Consider the following 19,341-nt stretch of genomic DNA (forward strand, 5'->3'; position numbering starts at 1 on the left):
AACGCACTTTAGCCTTGAAGTTCATACCCTGTCCTTGGGAAAACTGGGAGAGGAGGAGGAGGGGAAGTAGATGAAAACACTGCTCAGGAAGAGAAACTTTTCAAAACTTGGTCTTCCACATTCCTGCTGGACTAGCTATTGAGCAAATTACAGAGATGCCTTACTCCCTTCTATTCATCTAGCATAAAACAACAGAATGCACACTACCCAGCAAGTTCCAACAAATAGCTTCAGGATGCCAAATCTGCATTTTTCCTTGAAGGAAATAATCCCTCTCCCAACTCCATTTCCAAAGGGATTAAAAAGAATCCGCCAGCCCATCCCTCCAGGCTTGCCTATACAAAAGCAGCACTCTATAAGAGCATTTATCTCTTGAGTCAGAATAGTTTTTCCATCTAGTAAATAAAATATTTCTTGGTCCTAATAAAGAACAACAATTCATAGTTAATATCTTTAACAAGAACTTTTTATACAGTTCCAGAAAGTAAACCTGCAACTAATATCCTGAAACTGAGAATGTTGCTGATCTTGCCAAGGCAATCTGGTGCATTGCTTTGGAGAGTAAGGAACACAGTATAGACCCTCTGGGTGGGATTTCTTACAATAGGCTCAGAGGAGAGCAGTTCTAGAGGCAGATAGATAGGAGAGATGCTACCCTTTCTCTGCTCTGCCTGGTCTCGGAGTAGAAAAGAACATTCATATTCCATTCTTGTCCCTTATAACAGTGCATCTAAATGTACTGTAGATCCTGTCTCAGATAAAACCTTTACCTTCCAACTCACCATACTTTTTTCACTCCAGTGAGCACAGGAGGGCCCCAAAGGACAACTCCACACTAAACAGTGTGAAAGCTTCTGGGGAATTCATGGCCAAGAAGCGTAGAGGCATGGAAAGCATGAAGTATAGAACAGGACAGAACGGAAAACCAAAGATGTACAGAACACAGAGAACAGAGAAAACAAGGAATTTTTCAGAAACTATTTCATGAGAACAGGTGACCAGAAACACTAAACAAAAGCTGCAGAAACTGTCCTTGGTAAAATGGGATGACTTGGAGGGAGTGAGACAATTGCCTATAACTTCAATACCAAGAGGAGGCGTTTTACACAAAATCAGTTTGGTGGTGAATAGATAGGATGAGAGCAAAGGACTTAACTCCTTGCCCAGCAGCTTTCTGTGCAACTCAGTACTGAAATGAGTGATCTTTTGCAAGGAATGGACTTCAACAGCAAAGCATTTGGTTATCGTTCCTATGTCTGGCTACATCAGTGATGGCTGCTGGGGCTCCCTGTCATGAACACATGTTCCACTGTCAGTCAGGGCACTAAAAAGTCACTGGATTATCCTTTAACCATGACAGATTAAGACAGAAAACACAATACATAAAGCTTTCAGTTACTGCTGGATGATAAGCATTGGTGCCTAGTTTCTGGGTGGGAGTCACAGAGACTTTGTGGAGAGAAAAATTCACATGATGAAAGAGGGCATGCAAGGATTCCTTTGATAGACATAGGCTCTGAAAAAATAAACTGGTAATTTGCCCAGGTAGGTTAAGCATAGGTATTCCCATGGCACAAAAGGGTGTGCAATATAAAAATCTCTAAACTGTTGTAGCTGGCTGTTCAGAGTATTGTATGAGCACAGTAGATTTTAATCAACTGATTAAAAAGGCAAAACTTCTTACATTGTGCCTGACAGTATACTAGAATTGTTACCAGATGGAACTGATCTAGTGTTTCCACATAGAGCTGCACTCTGTCTTGTAGGTCTAAAAGAGGGAGGTTTTTTCCCAATTCTCCAATTCTCCAAAAAAAAATACCTCCTTAGGTAGAACTACCAATAAAGTGCTATGTGGAAAAATTCTGAGTAAAAGAAGAAAGGTGGGCAACAGTTTACCAAGAAGATTTCTCTTGTGTTCTCAGTGTCCTTTGACCATAGTTTGTGGTGATCACATCAGACAGTGCTTGGAGTGCTAGATGGTCACAAAACAGACAACTACTGTAGAAATGAAAAGTATATATACAGTGCAGTATGAGGATTGGTATTGAGCATTTACAAAAAAAGGAAGAGTGGTCATTTTTGCTCACACAGTTACAAAGGTCTGAATAAGCAGTGATGGCTCATGACATAGAATTCTTGGGACTTGCACATACCTTCGCTTTTGCAGGGGTTGTTCTGTGCAGTAGTAGGACCCCTTAGGAGGTGACATTTGCCCAGCCCCAACACAGTGCAACCAGGGGCTGAATGTTCAGCTGTGATTCCCTTCTATTCCCTAGTACTGCAGAAGGACAGGCACTCCCACACATCCATATTCTTCTCATAGATGCACAGTAAGAGGAGGAGAATGGCCATAAGCTGTAGCAAGGGAAATCCTGACAAGGTACAAGGAAAGGCTTTTCCATCATGACAGTGGTCAAGCACTGAAAAAGGTTGCCCAGAGAAGTTTTGACATCCCTGTCTCAAAACTTGATGGGACACAGAGTAAGTTGCTCTGAGAAGGTGGCCCTGCTTTGAGCAGGGGCTTGGACCAGATTATCCTGGAGTTCCCTGTGAGAGTGCTCGCGGCTCTCCCCTCTGTCCTCACCAGGCACAAGTGATCCTGGGTGGAACAGGACAGTGCATTACTCACCCAGCTAAATACTGACCTCTCATACAGCCAACAGGAATTTAGCGCATAACTCTCAGTCAGCCTGTGAGAGACAAAACTTAGTTTGCTGCATCTGAAGCACCATCCATAAAAGTCCAAGGCCTCACTCCCCCTCACATGTCTGTACAAAGTGAGGGACCTGAAGCTATGACTTGTCCCTCAAGGTCACGTTGTGTTCCTTGTCCATTCGACTGATTGTGTCTCTCATGTCACCATCTCAGTTCCACAACAACTGTGTGTGGACAGATCCCAACCAGTCTGTGTGGAGACTTCCACATGTGCAAGGCAACTAATAACTTGCAAGTAGAAGTCCTAAAGCTCCTGCTTGGACAACTGCTTGCCTCTAAGGCACAGCTGAAGCAGCAGAGGCTGTACCTTGTCTTGCCAGACTCCTTGAAAATGCCAGGATTTGAGCTGCTTAATGGCAATCCCTTTTCCTTCCTTTATCCCCACCAAAACCTAGCTGTGGTTAATATTCACATGTTCTGCTGCATTCTCTCTTAGCAGTACTAACAGACTGCTCAAAAGCCTTCAAGGCTTTATTGCATTTGCTGGCCAATACAAAACCTGGATGAAATTAAAGCCTGACTGAAAGCCATAGCACATCATCCTCTAAAATCCTAGAGCTTTCTGACATAGTAATGAGCTGCTTTGTAATATTCATCCTGATGTTTTACATTGCAAAACAGACAGGGTAACATCCCACTTAGGTAAGACAGAAGGAGACAGGATCACTCATGCAAGACTGAAATGGAACCTCCTGCTCTACCACATGCACTCCCATATGTGTTCTTGTCTCCCATGATAGTGGAGGTCTCAGGAACCACTAATGAATGATAGCAACCCAGTCTGCCTTTCTGTACAGAGCCTTCCAAAAGCAGAAATCTGGGGAAATATGTGGATACTTTCACCATCCCATGCTCTGGATACGGTGACCTCCCCAGACCATGAGAGAACAAGTTGCCAGTGAGCAACTGAGCTATCCCATGCAATGCCCAAGACATCACAGTGCAATTAGTGATAGCAGCAGAGCTGGGGTGCTACACAAGATTGGAATTTTGCTTATAAAAAAGTTTGTCTTGAGAGAAAAATACGGTAAAATCCAAACATTTTGGGTAGATAGTGCAGTATTGTCAGTTAATAATAATTCTGAAAGGGAGTCTTGTGAGTTTTTGTTTCAAGCAGCCTGAAAGTTCATGGTCTAAGAAGTCCTTTCTAAACTATCTCATTGCACCACATGGTGTTCATCTGAGGCCACATCATTCACTTCACTGAGCATCTAGCATGCAATACTGAGGAAAATACCAAGAAATGTTTCAGTATTGCCCCTGCCTCTGAGAACAGGCATTAGGAGGCAACCCACTCTGTGCTTGGGATGAAAGAAGAGCTGAAAGGAGGGCTTCAGTGCTGCTTTTCCCCAGCTGCTCTCCCAGAGCTCAGGGAAAGCATGCCAGCTACACCTGGGACCATGGAAGGATTAGTTTTGTAATAGTACAGGCAGTATCCTTACATGCCCCCTATAATGTCCAGGAACTGATCCTTAAAATAAAGGAGCATCATTCTAATGGGCACATGTTACCTTAGACATGAGCCATGAGGGTATTTCTTGAGACACTGTGCTTATAATGCCATAAAATGCCTCAGACACTGCCTGAAGAGTACACAAAGGTCTTGTTACTGTATCTCTCACAGCACACATGCTCACTTTATATTTGTTCTTCTGACAGCTGGAATCTGAGTTCTCCAAATGACAGTTTCTTGCATTCACTCAAATGAAATGGTCAGTATTGTATGAGTCTGATCTGGCTTGCAATGCTGTCCTATTAACATGAATCCCTAAACAGATTTTCTTTGGCAGCCGAATCATTCAGTGTTTACTCCAGAGTGGCTCTCGTGTTAAACATGTGACAACAACAAGTGAAAAAACTGAAACAGAACTTAATGCCCTTAGAAAAGATCCCACAAACAAAGCTAATTTTATGTCTGTCCTGCACCCAGACTGGCATGGAGAGCTGGGCAATGAGGCTCTTTCTCTGGTTAATCCCTTTGTGGGAAAATGGCCCAAAACTCTCATACTTTAAAGAAAAGGTCCACAAGCTCTGACATGCAACAGATATTTGAGTTTTCTGCTGGCATAGCTATGCAACTTGTATCTTAGTTTACTGAATAAAACTTAGAAAGTGGAAAGGCAAGGCCCGTATGGATATATTTTAAGAAAAGACTTTTTTCCCCATTTCCCCCCTCAATGAACATCTATTTCACAGGGGACAAGATTGGCAGATTTTGGGATCCAGCCACGAGGACCTCTGTCCAGCAGCCTGTTTTCTGGGTGGAAGAATCAAGGCATTCAGCATGGTTCTTGCTGATGGCATTATAAGGATGTATATTAACACAGTTGTGCAGTGAGCATAAAGTTTCTAAGGGGAAAGGTCTCCTTCAGTTGCCCTGCTAGTGTGTCTGCCTGCACCTGCCAAATAAACAACATCTCCTGCTGGGTGATTGGAAACAAGTGTAAGAAGTTCTGAGGATAGAATGCTAATCCTTATGGTGTAATCTCATCTCTGCTCTACAAAGGCTTCTCCAAACACCAGATCTGACAGGCTTACACAGCGAAGCCTGTGGGTTGTCAGTGAGAGCTGAGTGCACGGCCACCCTGCCTGGATCCTGCCTGGAGCTGGGCTGAGGATGGGAAACTCCTGGAGCTCATGCCCTGTCCACCTACCTCCTCACATAGAGTCCCAACCTGCACAAAACTTCCAGGCAGTAAGGGATGTGCTATAGGGGCATGTCAGAGCCATGGAGAGATGGAGATCCAGGACATGGATATAGTAAAGAGTCCCAGGGCCCTGCAGGAGGGTCAGCATGGCTCCTGTTGCAGCCACACACAGCTGTGCATGGCTGACAGTGATGGTGAAAGTTTGGTGTGCCCCTCACAGCAGCAGTTACGGTGAAAAAGGGCTTGCTGCAAGCGAGGGCTGTCTCCACAGCAGTCAACGAGACTATGCCAAATCCACTGAACTGCCTACAAAGATGTGAAGTGGACATGAACCAAGTGGCAAAAACGTCATGATTGTGGTTCATGTTTTCTTTTTCTCTCTCCCTCCCATCAAAGAAACCTCCTAAGGTTTGTTCAGAGGTAAATGTAAACCTGAGGGTCAGCAGGAGTCAGCTTTTGGGTTTTGACACCAAGTCCAAGCCTAGCCCTACAATGGTCATGCAGTAGTGTTTGCTACCCTTTTCTAATACGCAGCATTGCAGAAAAATACCCTCCTTGCTGTGCCTAGACAAGTTTATAGTAACACTAACTATTAGAGGAGGGAAAAAAAGCGGGGGACAGTACTTGTCATTAAGCTGGAAACACAAATCATGACTTGAAAACTCTAAGCTTACTCCTTTTAGCTTTGAGGGGTTCACAGTGGTTTACTGTGCATGCTGTGATGAACCTCTGCAACTAGGCAGAAGTTATCCACATTTTACAATTAGGATATGAGCTCCAGTACAGCAGAGCATGGCAAACAAACCTTAAGAGCATGGCTTTGTTGTATTTGGTGTCCAAATGTCTTTTCTTGCCTTACACTGCACTCAGTTCTGTCCCAGTCCATTGGGTGGGGACTGATCAAATTTAGCACAGGATATTGCTTACTTGCTTGAAAGAAGAATAGTTATGGAAATTTTATTAAATGTCTTTTCTATGAAAAGGGACAGTGTGGCTTTCTGTCTTCCCAGTCTCTTTTGATTACTTTTGTACTTCCATTGCCATCTGCATCCCTGATGCTACTTATCCATGGGTTTAAACTAATCCCTTGCTACCAGAGGAAAGGAAAACTACATGTACTCCCTGCCCACTCCCTTAAAACACAGAGTAGAAAATTGCCCGAGGCTAGTATGACTATTAAACCAAAAAGCTTCTGAATAGCTCTCCTTGAATGGGAGTACAGATTTCTGCTCCCCCTTTCGTGCACAAGGCAGACACTACGGCTCATGAAGATCAATGGGACTGAGGGACACAGCAGAGAAATATTAAATAAAACAAAGACCCCCACAACAACCACAAACAGGACATGCACCACTGGCAGAGAAGATGGAACAAAACCATTATCAACAGCACAACTTTGCAACCCCATGCTCCAATCTCTGGGCAGACACAGTCTACTGGCACGTGCCTCGGCACTGCATGATCCAACCTGAGCATCCCCTTCCCAAGTGGAGAGACGAAAGAAAAATGAGAGAGGCCTGAGGAAGGCAGGACCTGAAAGCTGTGTGTGGTCCATTGAGAAGTGAAGTGCAGCTGTTGCACTGCCCTGGGTCTCCTTCACTAAGCAGGGGAATGGGAGAACTAGATGATAGATACTTAAATATGCCTGATACATCCCAGGAGTATGTTCAAATCACCATATGACAGGAAGATACCATGAGGGAGGGACATTCAAAGGTCACTTCTTCAGACTTGGTCAGTGAACAAGGAAGAATGCAGGAGCCATAAAACCAGAAGAAAAGCAGAACAAAAGGCACTATGACTCTGTCCCCCACTTGTGTAGCAATACCATTGCAGCAAAGCTTGAAGCTTACACATATTCTCACACCTATCTTTTCACTAGCACTAGGATAAGGTACTTTCAGTGGTACAGAGGACAAAACATACCAGCTAGCAGGGTCTCCTCACACCTCCTCTGGTGCTCCTGCTCCCAGACTCCACCACATCAATTCTAGATGTTTCTAGCTGCAAATCTTGACTCTTTAAGGACAAGAAACATAAAGGTTTGGAATCTGGTCTGTCAATGGCTAGACATAAGTAAAACAGCATTCATTCTCCACTGCAAATTAACTTTCTTTTTTTTTTTCTTTCTTTCTTTTTCTTTCTTCCTTCTGTCCTTCTTTTCTTCCTTCCTTCATGTCTGTCTTTCTGTCTGTCTTTCAGTCTTTCTACAACTCCAGCCTTCCAGCTCCCAAGGTCCTACCACTCATTTACCAGTGTCAGCTCACAGAGTTAGCAAGAGGTTCCTCCAAAATAATGGTCGCTCACCCAGTGGGATGGGGTTGCTACTCCAGAGCTCTCTTTTTTCAACCTTACAGCTTTTTTCACAGACTTCAAAGTGGTTCATAATACTGAAGCCAGGGGGTTTGGCGGTTTTCTTAAGAATATTTCAGAAGAACATCCTTGCAGTTCTGAGCTCTTCCAGGATTCCAGCTCTCCCTGAGATCAGAAATAAGGCCACAACTACACAAAATCACAGCTAGTAACCTTTAGCTGCTATTGGGAGCTACAGAAATAGCCTATGGGTGTAAGGAAGAGTTTGTTCAGCATTTCACCCTTTTAAACCTTTTTATAGGAGAAGAGCCAGATGTCGCTTCCATATTCAACACTCAGTCTCCCCAAAGTGATCATATGATTCTTGTCCTCGAGTGAACAGTGTGTTTTTACTTCCATAACCCTGTTTGGCAGGCTATCACATGCATTTTTTATTCTCTCCATGACAAAGTGCTTTTCAGTTCAAACTTCTTCCTGTCTTCCTTTTCTCCTTGCTTTCTTTCTCTCTCATTCTCTATTTATTTTTTTCTCTTTCTTTCTTTCTTTCTCTCTTTCCCTTGTATTTAAATGGTGACTCTAACTCACCTTTGTGAGGTTGAAGGCAGTAACCAGGGATCAGGTGATGTTTTCTCTTAATGACGGAAAAGTTTTTAGACTCTAAAGGATGCCTTGATTAGCTGGTAGCTATTTTTCAAAGCGGACTAAATTTGAATTTCTATTGAGATGATGCAGTAAGTAATCTTCCTTCCTGACCAAGGAGGCAAAGCTCCCAAGCAGGGAGCCATCTATCACTAATTCTGTGTTGGGAATTGTGGTTTCTGTGTCTATAACCTGGCTGGTCTGGGCAGAGGTGGTTCAGCTTGCAAGGGTCCCTTCTGCGCAGAGCAGCAGGGATGGCCCCGACTTCAAGGAGGGCTTCATCTGCCAGGCGGAGAGAGCCGGGGCTGGTGTCGGCACCTTGCCCAGGGCCTGTGTATCCCTGAGCACACCTATGCTCACCTTCCCCTCCTCATGGCCATGAGCATGAAGCCCCACCGCTGAGCTCCTGTCTGCTGGTCGGACTCGCTCCCTGCTGGAGAGCAGCTGTCCGTGCCCCCTACACACGTGCGAAGGAAAGAGGAAGGGGCTGATCGTTGTTTGGTTGGATGGGGCAAGATATTTTCCCATATAGGATTTTTGTTTACACACCAGAAGCAAATGCTTTTGTTTTCCAGGGCCCTTTAAATTTTTTTTTTAATTAAACATCATAGCTATGGTTGGAAGCAGACATAGGGAAATGGAATAGAGTGAACCCAGCAAAAGGAAATGGTGACTGAAGTGTCCACTTGTGTCACCTCTGTTTAATAGAGACACTGCTAAAAACTATTCTGTTTTATTTAAAAGTTTGAATAATCATTAGAAGAGTGTCCAGAGTCTGGGGCTGAAGTCCTTACCCAGAGAGTGTGGTAACCACTCAGCCAGAGACACTCCTCTCACCTGCTCATCCTCTCCCAAATGCAATTCAGGAGAGAAGTGCATCAAGACAGCTCTTCTCTTCCTTCTCTCCTTACCTCTTTGACCCTAAAACTCCAGTGGCGAACATATTTCAGAAACAGAGGAAAGAGGATTAACTCCCATCTTTCAAAAGGAAGATTTTATCTGCCTGCCTCCATTTGCCAGTGCTGCTTGGGAATCAGTATAAGTCCTCTCCCCTCTGTATGTCTTAAATGCCCAAATCAGGTTGCTTTCATAAATCCTTTATTTATTTTTTAAGTCACTGAACAAATTAATTAAATTACAGCCCTGTTCATGAACACTTTTAGATCACCTGGAAACAGAGGTTTCAGTGAATAAATAAATAAATCCATGTAAAAAACAAACAAACAAACAAGAAGCACAATTCCAGGCTCTCCCTCACTTTCCAAAAAGCCTGGATTTCTTACTGTGCCATCTCCTTCTGCTGGCCACCTCCCCAGGACCCCAGAAGCAGCACTGACTCTGCCAGCCCCACTAGCCCTAGGTTCTCCTAGGAACCCAGGGAATAACACAACATTGTTGATGCCTCTGTATAAGTTTCACTTTTTCTCGGAGCTGGAAAGGTATGCTGAACATTCACCATCCTTTTCCTATTTTACTACACCCTTAGGGTGGGATTTGTTCCATCAAACTTGGAGGGCTACCATATTTGGGCAACTTATTTAGGCTTCCTTTAGGTAGGCAGGGGAAAGAAATGGGCCCTTCTTGTGACCAGCCCTTCAAAAGACACCTTTCTTCACAGAAAGGCTCACGTGGGCTGTATCGATGGTGGCACAGAAATATCCGTCTCTTTCCACTGTAACTTTTCCAAATGCAGACACCACTTTTTGAGATGCTTTACACTTCAGAAAAATTAGATGAATGCTATTTTCAGAGATGGTGCATTTTATGACCCAGCTGCCTGGGTGTCTACATGCCTTGAATAGTTCTGTGCTCTCTGCAGCAGTGTCTGGACGCAGAGACGCTTTCCCCAATAGCAACTGCAGCACAGCAGTGGTTCACTGTTCCCTGCGATGTTGTAAAAGGATTTACTGATGTCAAAATACTCTTTAATGAGGCTGAGAACCATTTCCACTGCTTTGCAGCTCTGTGAAACTACAGCATTGCACAATGGAGCTACTACTTTCTTTTCTTTTCTTTTTTTTTTTTTTTTAATTAATGCAAAAAGAAGGAAAAGAGAGAGACAGAGAGGGAGCAAGGTGAGGCTCAAACATACTGTGTGTTTCCCAGAGGAGAAAGTAGTCCTTGACTTTCTGCCAGACCAGCAACAGAACAAGCTGATGCTCCAGAAAGGCTGGAATTGAAGTTTTTTGACCTCGACTGATGCATTTGAAACAACAAAACCGGAAAAAAACCAGGAAACACCCCCCTCCCCAGACCATACAACCACAAATTTCAGTTCATTGGATCACATCATTTCAACAGCACAGAAGTTCTGAGCAGAATTAATCCATGCCATGGTGTCAGTCTGGACTCACAGTGGAGACAGCAGAGTGCTTGAGATTTCAAGTACTCCAGCCGGCAGTTGGATTGGCTCAGGTTTGTACCTCAGTCACTCTCAAGTGCTTGGCCGGGCTCCCGCCTGTAGGTTGCAGCACCAAGCCCTGCGGTTGCTCAGGTAGCTGAACAGGGCTCACTGGAGGCAGCTACCGGAGGAGGCAGCCAGTCCCACTCTCCTCCTCTCCCCTTCTCTGACCCTGCCCCTCCTCCTCCCCGGTGCCCAACACCTGTGAAAGCCACTAAGTTGCCTGGTTTTATGTGCCTCTTGCACAGGGCAAGTTTCAGCCAGGTCAACAAGCCCCAAAATTCCTCCCACCACTCCAAGAGCTGGTGTAAGGGATGGGATAGGAGGCTGGGGAAAAGGGAGAAGGTTCAACTGGCCCCTCAGCAGAGGAGAACAGTCTCAGAATCTTGTTTGAAAAGACAGCAGCAACAGTAATTTTCAAAATAATATTTTGAAATCTGTGCTTTTCCCTTTTTCCCTTGGCTGAGAGGTTCCTTACCATATCTGGCTTGTACCTAGAGCTGTATTGAATCCTTGAATTTTTTTTCTTTCTGCAGCAGAAGAGTGAAGGGCAACCCCTGGGCAACTGCTCCATGGGCAACTTGCAGGCACCGTGTCCTTACAGCACCCACATCCCACCCCTCCTGGGCTCACCTGTGAGTGCAGCTGGAAGATAACCCCTGAGAGGAGGTAATTCAGCCCATCAGGGGAAGTGGTTTATTTACAATCCTAGGTAAGAACCAGCATGGTGCAACAGGAAATGATGGGAGAGAACTGAACCACAGGAGTTTGCCCTGAGGCCTCAAGACCCCCAGAAGAGACCTTCTCTATCACACTCTTCACTGAAGAACAGGCCCCTGACCCTTTGGCTAAGGCAGGAATCCTCCTCCCCAGAGAAACAGTCAGAGAAAAAGCTTTGATATCCCCACTGCAGACTTTCCTTGTAAGAGGAGTATTGTGGTTACACAAAAGCATGTGTCACAGGAAGGAAAACACTGCAGAGATCTACAATGGGATACCCCACACAGATCTGTCAGCCAACAAAAAACTAGAAACAACCTTTCATGACTTTTCTTGTGAAATATAAAACAAAGACATAAAAATGATGTCACTGGCTTCAGCTAGGAAAGAAGTACCAATAAAAATTACATTCTTAACCTGCTTGTGATAATTCTGCTTTGTCCTCTTCAAGTGAAAATGACACAAATAATGTAATCTTGACTAGTGTTACTTTAATCCATTGGAATTTATACTATATCTCTTTTTTTCCCAAATAACTGTATCCAAATTTGTGCAGACAAGGCTGTCCTCCAGCAGTGGTCTTGTATTTTGGTTTTGTCTTTTGTTGCATAAACTCCATGTAGATTAAATATACAGATATATACAAATACATACAGAGAGAGGTACTGGCAGAAAGCAATCTCTTCATGAAGCTGAGATATCCTTAGACAGCTTTCACTAAAAATATGCAGGTGTTTCTGTATTTAGAAAGGGTTTTGAAATTAAGAGATAGGTATCTAGTGAATATAGTATCTTCTGCAGCAGGATTTACACTATGTCTGGCTTTGAGCACTATTTGGGAGCTAACTCCCTGTAGTAAATCTGTATCAAGCCTGGGATAATACTGAGACAAGATCAAATAGTGAAGATTGTGAGATCTCATTTTTTTCCTTCCTTATATATTACAGTAATTTTAATTTGGAGTGGACTGCCTTTTTTTGGAATAAATTGACACAGAGCTGCTGCTGCAACAAGATAGACACAAGAACCTTTTCCTATAAAGTCTCAAGATATTATCAAGATGGTATTGCCTTGCAACCAACATAAGAGCATGAGATTTTTTTCTGCATGCAGCATTCATAAAAAGAGCCACAACAGTCAAAGGCCAATTCCTGCCCCTTTCTACTTGGCTTGGTGTTTTTATCTTGTAACTTTATTTGGGAAATGGAGATATGATAGGAAATGGATATATGATGGGCAGACCCTTTGTATGATGGATTTTAAGCCTCAAACTGAAGTAAAACCTTGGATCTTGTATATTTAAGTAGCATTTGAAGGTGATCGCTAAGCTCCTAAGCCTTTTACATGTTTTCGACAGAGATACTCAAGAATGTAATAAAACCACATTATTTTCCCCATAAACCTTACTTCAAAAAAATAAAAAAAGGAGCAAAAATATGCTCATTGTTTTACTCAGCTTTTTATTCCATCATTATGGCACAAGATAGAACGTAAAGACAACATTACTGAATAAGTCTTCAACTTCATTAAGACTAATATGTTTTATAAAATTCTTTAATATGATACATTTTCCCTTATCGAGTGTTAATAAGGATTTTCTCTAGAATACTGCGGCACATTGCCACCTGCTGGTCACAAACGGTTCTGCAATTTAAAAACACCACAGCGTGTATAAAACAGCAACATTAACAACGCAACATACAGGTACTGAGGAAGCATTACTGACCCAGACTTTGGCACAATACTTATAGAAATGCAGTTGTGAGCTTCTCCAAACCACATGTTCATTTCTGAAACTCTGCTTGACTCCCTTTCATATGTCTGTCGGCATTTTTTTCCCTTCTCGAACTTTCTTGATGCTGGAGTTTTGTTATTTCAAAGGAAAAGCCATATTCTTTCCCAGTTGTTACATATTTCAATTTATTGGGTTTGCTTTCCTAAAATTTGGATTCCAGTTTATTGTTTTAGAACAATACATAACATCATACATTTATGAATATATATATTATATCCTGTATATATAAAATTGGTTTTCCTTCAGAATGGGAGAGCAGACCTTTGCACTACATCCTTAGTTGGTTTAGGTATGATGCTGTTCTTAGTTGATTCTCTGAGTTGCTTCCTACCAGAATCTAAAAAAATACTTTTACAATCTTGTATCAAATTTTAGGTTTTTTGAAAACATATTTATAAGAAAAAATATTTGCTATTTTCCCCTCTGAGCTCACTACTACCCTTATAAAATATATGGCTTTTCATGTTCCACTCTATTTTAGTGTTTTTCAATAGGCAGTGAAAAGAAGGACAACTTTCCCCTTCAACAGCTTTTTTTTTATATATATATATATATATAAGCACAGAAACCAGCTTGTGCACTTTCTATAGAATTCCAACGCATATCACGGTAATGTAAGTGCAGTGATTAAAAAAAAACAGTCATGATTGATTGACATCTGTATATGAAAACATAATATATGATTATCATACAATACCCCTTACAGAATATACAATCATCAAAACTGCAGATATATAAATACATTTTTAGCAACATCAAAGCAACAGTTTTATCTTATACACAGCGTATGTATACAGTTATTACACTAAAATTTTCATCTTGTTTTTTCTCAAAAGTTTGCTGAAAAACAGGAACATATTGTATTTGTAAAGTAACTGCTTGACAGTGCTGTTACAAAATTAAAGTGAACAAAGTTTAAAAAAAGTATCTGCAATTCAGTTGGTATAAAACAAACAAGCCCTCCCTGTTTTCCAATGTCACCATTGATTTCCTATGAAACGGAGGCATGGGTATGAGTGGCAGCTCTGCAGAGTCAGATCATACAAGGGTTTCTGGGAGAGCATCAGGGTTATCGGCTGATAACAGCTCCCAGATTTGCCACCTCTCCCTTTGCCACTCATTCCAGTCTGCCTCTGAAACACTTTTACTGTTCGGACTGTGAGGTGCTGTGGAACAGGCGTGACCCGCCTGTGTGTGCGAGGCCGGCCGCTCCTGCCTGGAGGTGGCCCGGTCAGGGGCTCTGGCTGGTGGCCCTCCAGCTGCTCTCGGCCCAGCACCTTTCTCTGGGCGTTGAAGTCTCCACAAAGAGTGCAGCGTTGAAGAAACACTCGACCGCTGTGATGAAGCAGAGCTCGGTTTTGCTGGGCCTGGGTAGGGGGGTGGTGGGCGCTCCTTTCTGTAGCAGGGCTTGGCTGTGCTTTGCAAACAACCCGCGTTCGAGTCACGCTCCCTGAGGTCCTCCACACCGCTAAAAGTCAAGTGCTGCTCCGACTTTGAGTGTGACAGGTCTGAACTCCTGCTGCCAACCTCCATTTGTGGGTTACTGCACACGCGGGACACCACGGGATGGAGCTGACACTCGGGAATGGCAGCAGTTGTCTGGCTCCTTCGCATGACCGGCCTGCTGCTGTCCGATTCCGAGCAGCTGCCCTGACACCGAGGAGAATACATGGCGAGATTCCCCTGGGAAAGAGAGCACTGTCCTGGTCGCAGCAAGCTGCTTTCATAAATGTTCCCATAAGAACCTGGGGGACAGAGTCAGCAAGACAACATGAGTCTGCAGAACCATTTACGTGGCATTTAACAAGTTACTGCTTTTCCCCCTCATGACACTGTAGAAGAAGGATGGGGGCTTTTACCATTAGGCTGTGCCACTGCAGGTATATCAGCCCCACCTCCAGCAGAACCTGGGGACACGGAGCAGCAGCCCTACGTGCATCTGAACCACATCTGATATGTTACCTGTTGACTCTAATACTTTGCTCTGACATGAAGACTTACAGCACTTAACATCTTTCAAATGAAGAGTGAAGAGGGCTGGGGAGTGTTTTAGTCTCACAGTTCCTCTGTGAGGTGAGTGCAGATGGGAGAAAAACAAAGGCAGGACAGGGTAGTGTTCAAGGCCTTGAGCAGCCTGGTCTAATGGGGGTGTCCCTGCCCATGGCAGAGGGTTGGACTTAGGTAACCTTTAAATCCCTTCCAACCCTTAACATTCTATGGTTCTATGACTCTATGAATTTTAGAAGAATATAAAACTATTTATTGAAGTAACTTTAAAATTACTTTTTATATTATCTTTGATAGTTTTGAATTGTTGCTGCTTCCCTATATTCCACTAAATATCAAGAAGTATAACCACTGTGCTTCTCTGTATTCTACTGAAGAGTCACCTTTTAAAAGCCCAACCCTGGACAATGTGAATTCTTCTGCTGGTTTCACTGGGATTTCTTGAAAGCAAGAAATTGGTTTTGTCTTTGCCAGATTTGAGCTTAAAACTTGAGAAGTAACTGACCTGTCACTGCTGGATCTTTGCAGCCACTTTTCAGCGTTGAATGCCAAGTGCCCCAGATATCAAAACTGATCTTCAGAAACATCTAAACAGCAGTAAAAGCAGGGGAAAGATGATGAATCAATCCTCTTAAAGACATTATTTAGAAATATACCAATGGAATGGTAAAACCTTATGTATGGTATGAGAGTCTATGGTATCAACATCTATTAGCATCTTTACTCTGCACCTAACACAAACATCTCAAATGTGAGACCCCACCTGGAGTATTTCATACAGTCCTGGTGTCCCCAGTATAGTGACATGGAACAGCTGGAGCAAGTCCAGATGAGGGCCATAAGTTGCTAAGAGGACTGGAGCACCTCTCCTACAAAGGCAGGCTGAGAAAGTTCATTCCAACCCCTCAGTACTCAATGATTCTACACATTTGTTGACAGCTATTTGTTGTTTCAGGCTCAGATTCTGCAATGGATTCAGTGAGCTCTGTGTGGGGAGGGTGTCTGAGTTGGATGAGTCCTTAAGTCCTCTGACTTATTGAAGTCAGAGAATTTGCCACAGGAACAGGAAGATTTGGTCCACAGAAGGTAGTTTCTGGCAAAGTTCCCTCAGGCAGCCCCAGCCCCAGGGGTCACTGTAAGGCACAGCTTTATCAACCCAAAGATGCTGCTGGTCTTACGCAGAAGTGCAGTCACAAAACAGAGATTTAATGAAATGCACATATCAGGCATTATGCTGGATTATAAACAGTTTCATGCCTTCTTCTGGTTCCATCCGTCAATAGAGGAATTTCCTGATTTGTCATGGCCCACTACCATTGTGATGGACAATAAAGTCAAAAAGAGGGTTAATATGATAAAACTTCATGTAATTTCCTTTTTATAGCGTAATAGAAATATGAATAAATGTTTAAACCTATTCAGAGATTTAGATGCTGAATATGAAAGATAAATGCCCACTGGCATTTATAAAGCATATAATTGAGATATTAGTCTAAATCCCATTTATTCCCAAGAGAATTAAGTGCCTAACCAGTACCTCTGAAACAAAACAGTTTCAAAACTACCACCAAACAGTTATGTGAATCCCTAAGCATTGAAAGTTCTTTAAGTTTAGGTCACTAACTATGAATTTCATGGATGACAATTTTTTAATATATATTTTTATAGGAAAAGCATCTTGAAGTGCTGGTGAGCTATTAGTCTAAACCCCAGTTCTTTACTGAAGAAATCATTTAGGTAATGCACTCCCTAGGTAGCTGCAGAAATTATGGATCCCTGTACTAGTATTTCTTGGTGTGTAATTGGCTGCAGATGTAAAGCTGTGCAGCTCAGCTATGTTCTCCAGTGAGATGGTGTTGAGATAAATCTTTACAGTTGGAGAAAATTTGTAGCTTGAAGTCTCAGATTTTCCCAGTCTGGACCATAAGCTTGAAGGCATTACAGTCCCCAGACTTTGCCATGCTGTTACAGATAGGCTGAAAAGCACGGCATACATAGTTCTATTTTCCTAAATAATAGCTCCAAGTTTTGAGAAGTGCTGTACCAAGAGCATCCCTGACAGTTGGCTGAGTTAATGGGGAGGACTCAGCACAGACCCTTTCAGCTCAACACAAAAAACCAGGATGTTGGTCTGCCATTTTTCTGTAAGGTTATTTACATGACGGTTCCTCAAATCATGGTAGCTGATAATACAAACCCAGCACTTTTCAATTACTTCAGAAATCCCCATCAGTCACTGAGGAAGAAGAACATGAGCAGGGGGCACTATACCTTTTCCAGCCTGTGATGCAGAAGAATTCTCCTTTGGCTTGGGCTGCAAGTGTCCAACCAGCGTGTACTGCTCAGGTACCCTGTACAGTTTATCTGGGCTGCGGGAAACTTCTTCCTGCATTGCCAGCAGAGAGCGCTCAGACAGTACCGGGGAGTTGTTGTCGTACGGGGAGACATCACCACTTGAAGCTTTGTTGGAGTCTGTGGAAGAATGTCTTTCTCCTGCGGAGTAGGAACCTTCCGACCGCAGCATCTCAGGGCTCCTGATAAATTTTGATAAACAAACTACTGTTAATAAAAAAATGCTTTATGTTCACAGTTACAGGTGCAGTTTAACATCAAGACCAGGTTGAATGGGGATCTGAACAACCTGGTCTAGTGAAAGATGTCCCTGCCCAAGGCAGGGGTTTGAAACTAGATGATCTTTAAGATCCCTTCCAACGCAAACCATTTGGATTCTATGATGATACAGATAAAATCAAATACAGGACAATGGTCACAGCTGCTGAAATGAAAACCCTTCAGAAGCAGTTATAGAGGTGGATTTTCCATGAGTAAAACTTTTGCCATGAAGTGGCCAGCAGAGGCCACTCAAAATCAAAAGATGTTGCTGTCAAGAAAGAGAACAAAAAAAAAAAAACAACCACACCCATTACTGTACAGCAAATCACAGAAAACTAAGCAGTGAATCGATTCCTTATGTTACCTTGACAATTTAGTTTGTTATAACGGTAAAGCTGAGGGCATGATAGGGAAGATTATTTTGATGCTAAGCAGTACACTAAAGTAATTTCTTCTATTATCAAGTTTTGCCTAGTCAGCAAAATCAAGCACTCACCTCACCTCTCATGCTATGAGAATGATTTTCCTCTAGATACATCAGAAGGAAAATATTCTACAGGGGACAAACAGATGTATCTACCGTACTTATGACTGGAGCAACAAGCAACTGGCTCTGCTGATAACTTCTACAACTTCTTTTACCTTTTCACCTCTACATCACCAACTGCATTTAATTGTGACAAAGAAAGGCAAAGTCCCTGACAAGGTACAGCCAAGGCTCAGAGAGAGCAACTCATTTTTGAAATGTGTTGGGAACATTGAGAGAGATTTCTTGAACTGTCACAGTTTACCACACAGATAGGAGGCAAGCTGTGAGTCACTGAACATCACAAAGAATATGTAGAAATACTCTGTAAACAAACACAACTTTTTTCCCTATTTTCCTCTAATTCCCTAATTAATATTTCTATTACTCATTTTTAATTTCTCTGAACTTTTGTTTTTTACATGCTCATCTTTTGCTTCTCTTGAGTCAAACACTTCTCTGTGTGACCTCTCATTAGTATCTGTTCTAATTAAATGTGATATAACAAAGACTCATTCTTGTAAATGTCTGAAAATGGTCAGCCCTTCTCAGAGTCAAATTTAAAGACAGCTTGAACTGTATGAGCAGCCAAAAGTCATTTCTCATTATGGAGCAATAACCCTGTTTCCAGACAAATGAAATAAAACTGCAGAAACAAAATAAAGAGAACACACAGCCAGCCACAGCACACTAAATATTAATACATAAATAATGAGAAAACTTAACTTTCAAGCTGTTGTTTTTTCACCTGGCTGATTGACACATTGCATGTCCCAAAAAATAAAATATATACACTCAACAGCATGATTATTATGTTACTCAATATTCACTTTTTTCAGTATAAAAGAAATCATAAAGTGTTGGGAATTAACTAAATAATGATACTCCTCAGTAACTCTCAGTGAGAAAACCATCACTGAACTGATCCCATCCTGAACTTTAACTGGGGCTAACTCAAAAAACC

At 42.6% G+C, this 19,341-nt stretch overlaps 1 protein-coding gene across 1 annotated transcript in view; it reads right to left on the reverse strand.

Moving 5' to 3' along the window:
• Positions 1-12,879: 12,879 nt before the first annotated feature.
• The window catches only part of ARHGAP6 (Rho GTPase activating protein 6), a 314,018-nt gene continuing 307,556 nt past the window's right edge, over positions 12,880-19,341 (reverse strand). Inside the window, 4 exon segments of the mRNA XM_050331910.1 lie at positions 12,880-14,976; positions 15,744-15,807; positions 15,809-15,825; positions 17,510-17,772. Coding sequence (XP_050187867.1) covers positions 14,270-14,976; positions 15,744-15,807; positions 15,809-15,825; positions 17,510-17,772 — 1,051 coding nt within the window. The 3' untranslated portion in view covers positions 12,880-14,269.

Source organism: Myiozetetes cayanensis, unplaced genomic scaffold (assembly GCF_022539395.1).
Source record: "Myiozetetes cayanensis isolate MyiCay16 unplaced genomic scaffold, myiCay2020 scf5-8, whole genome shotgun sequence".
Taxonomy (NCBI): Eukaryota; Metazoa; Chordata; class Aves; order Passeriformes; family Tyrannidae; genus Myiozetetes; species Myiozetetes cayanensis.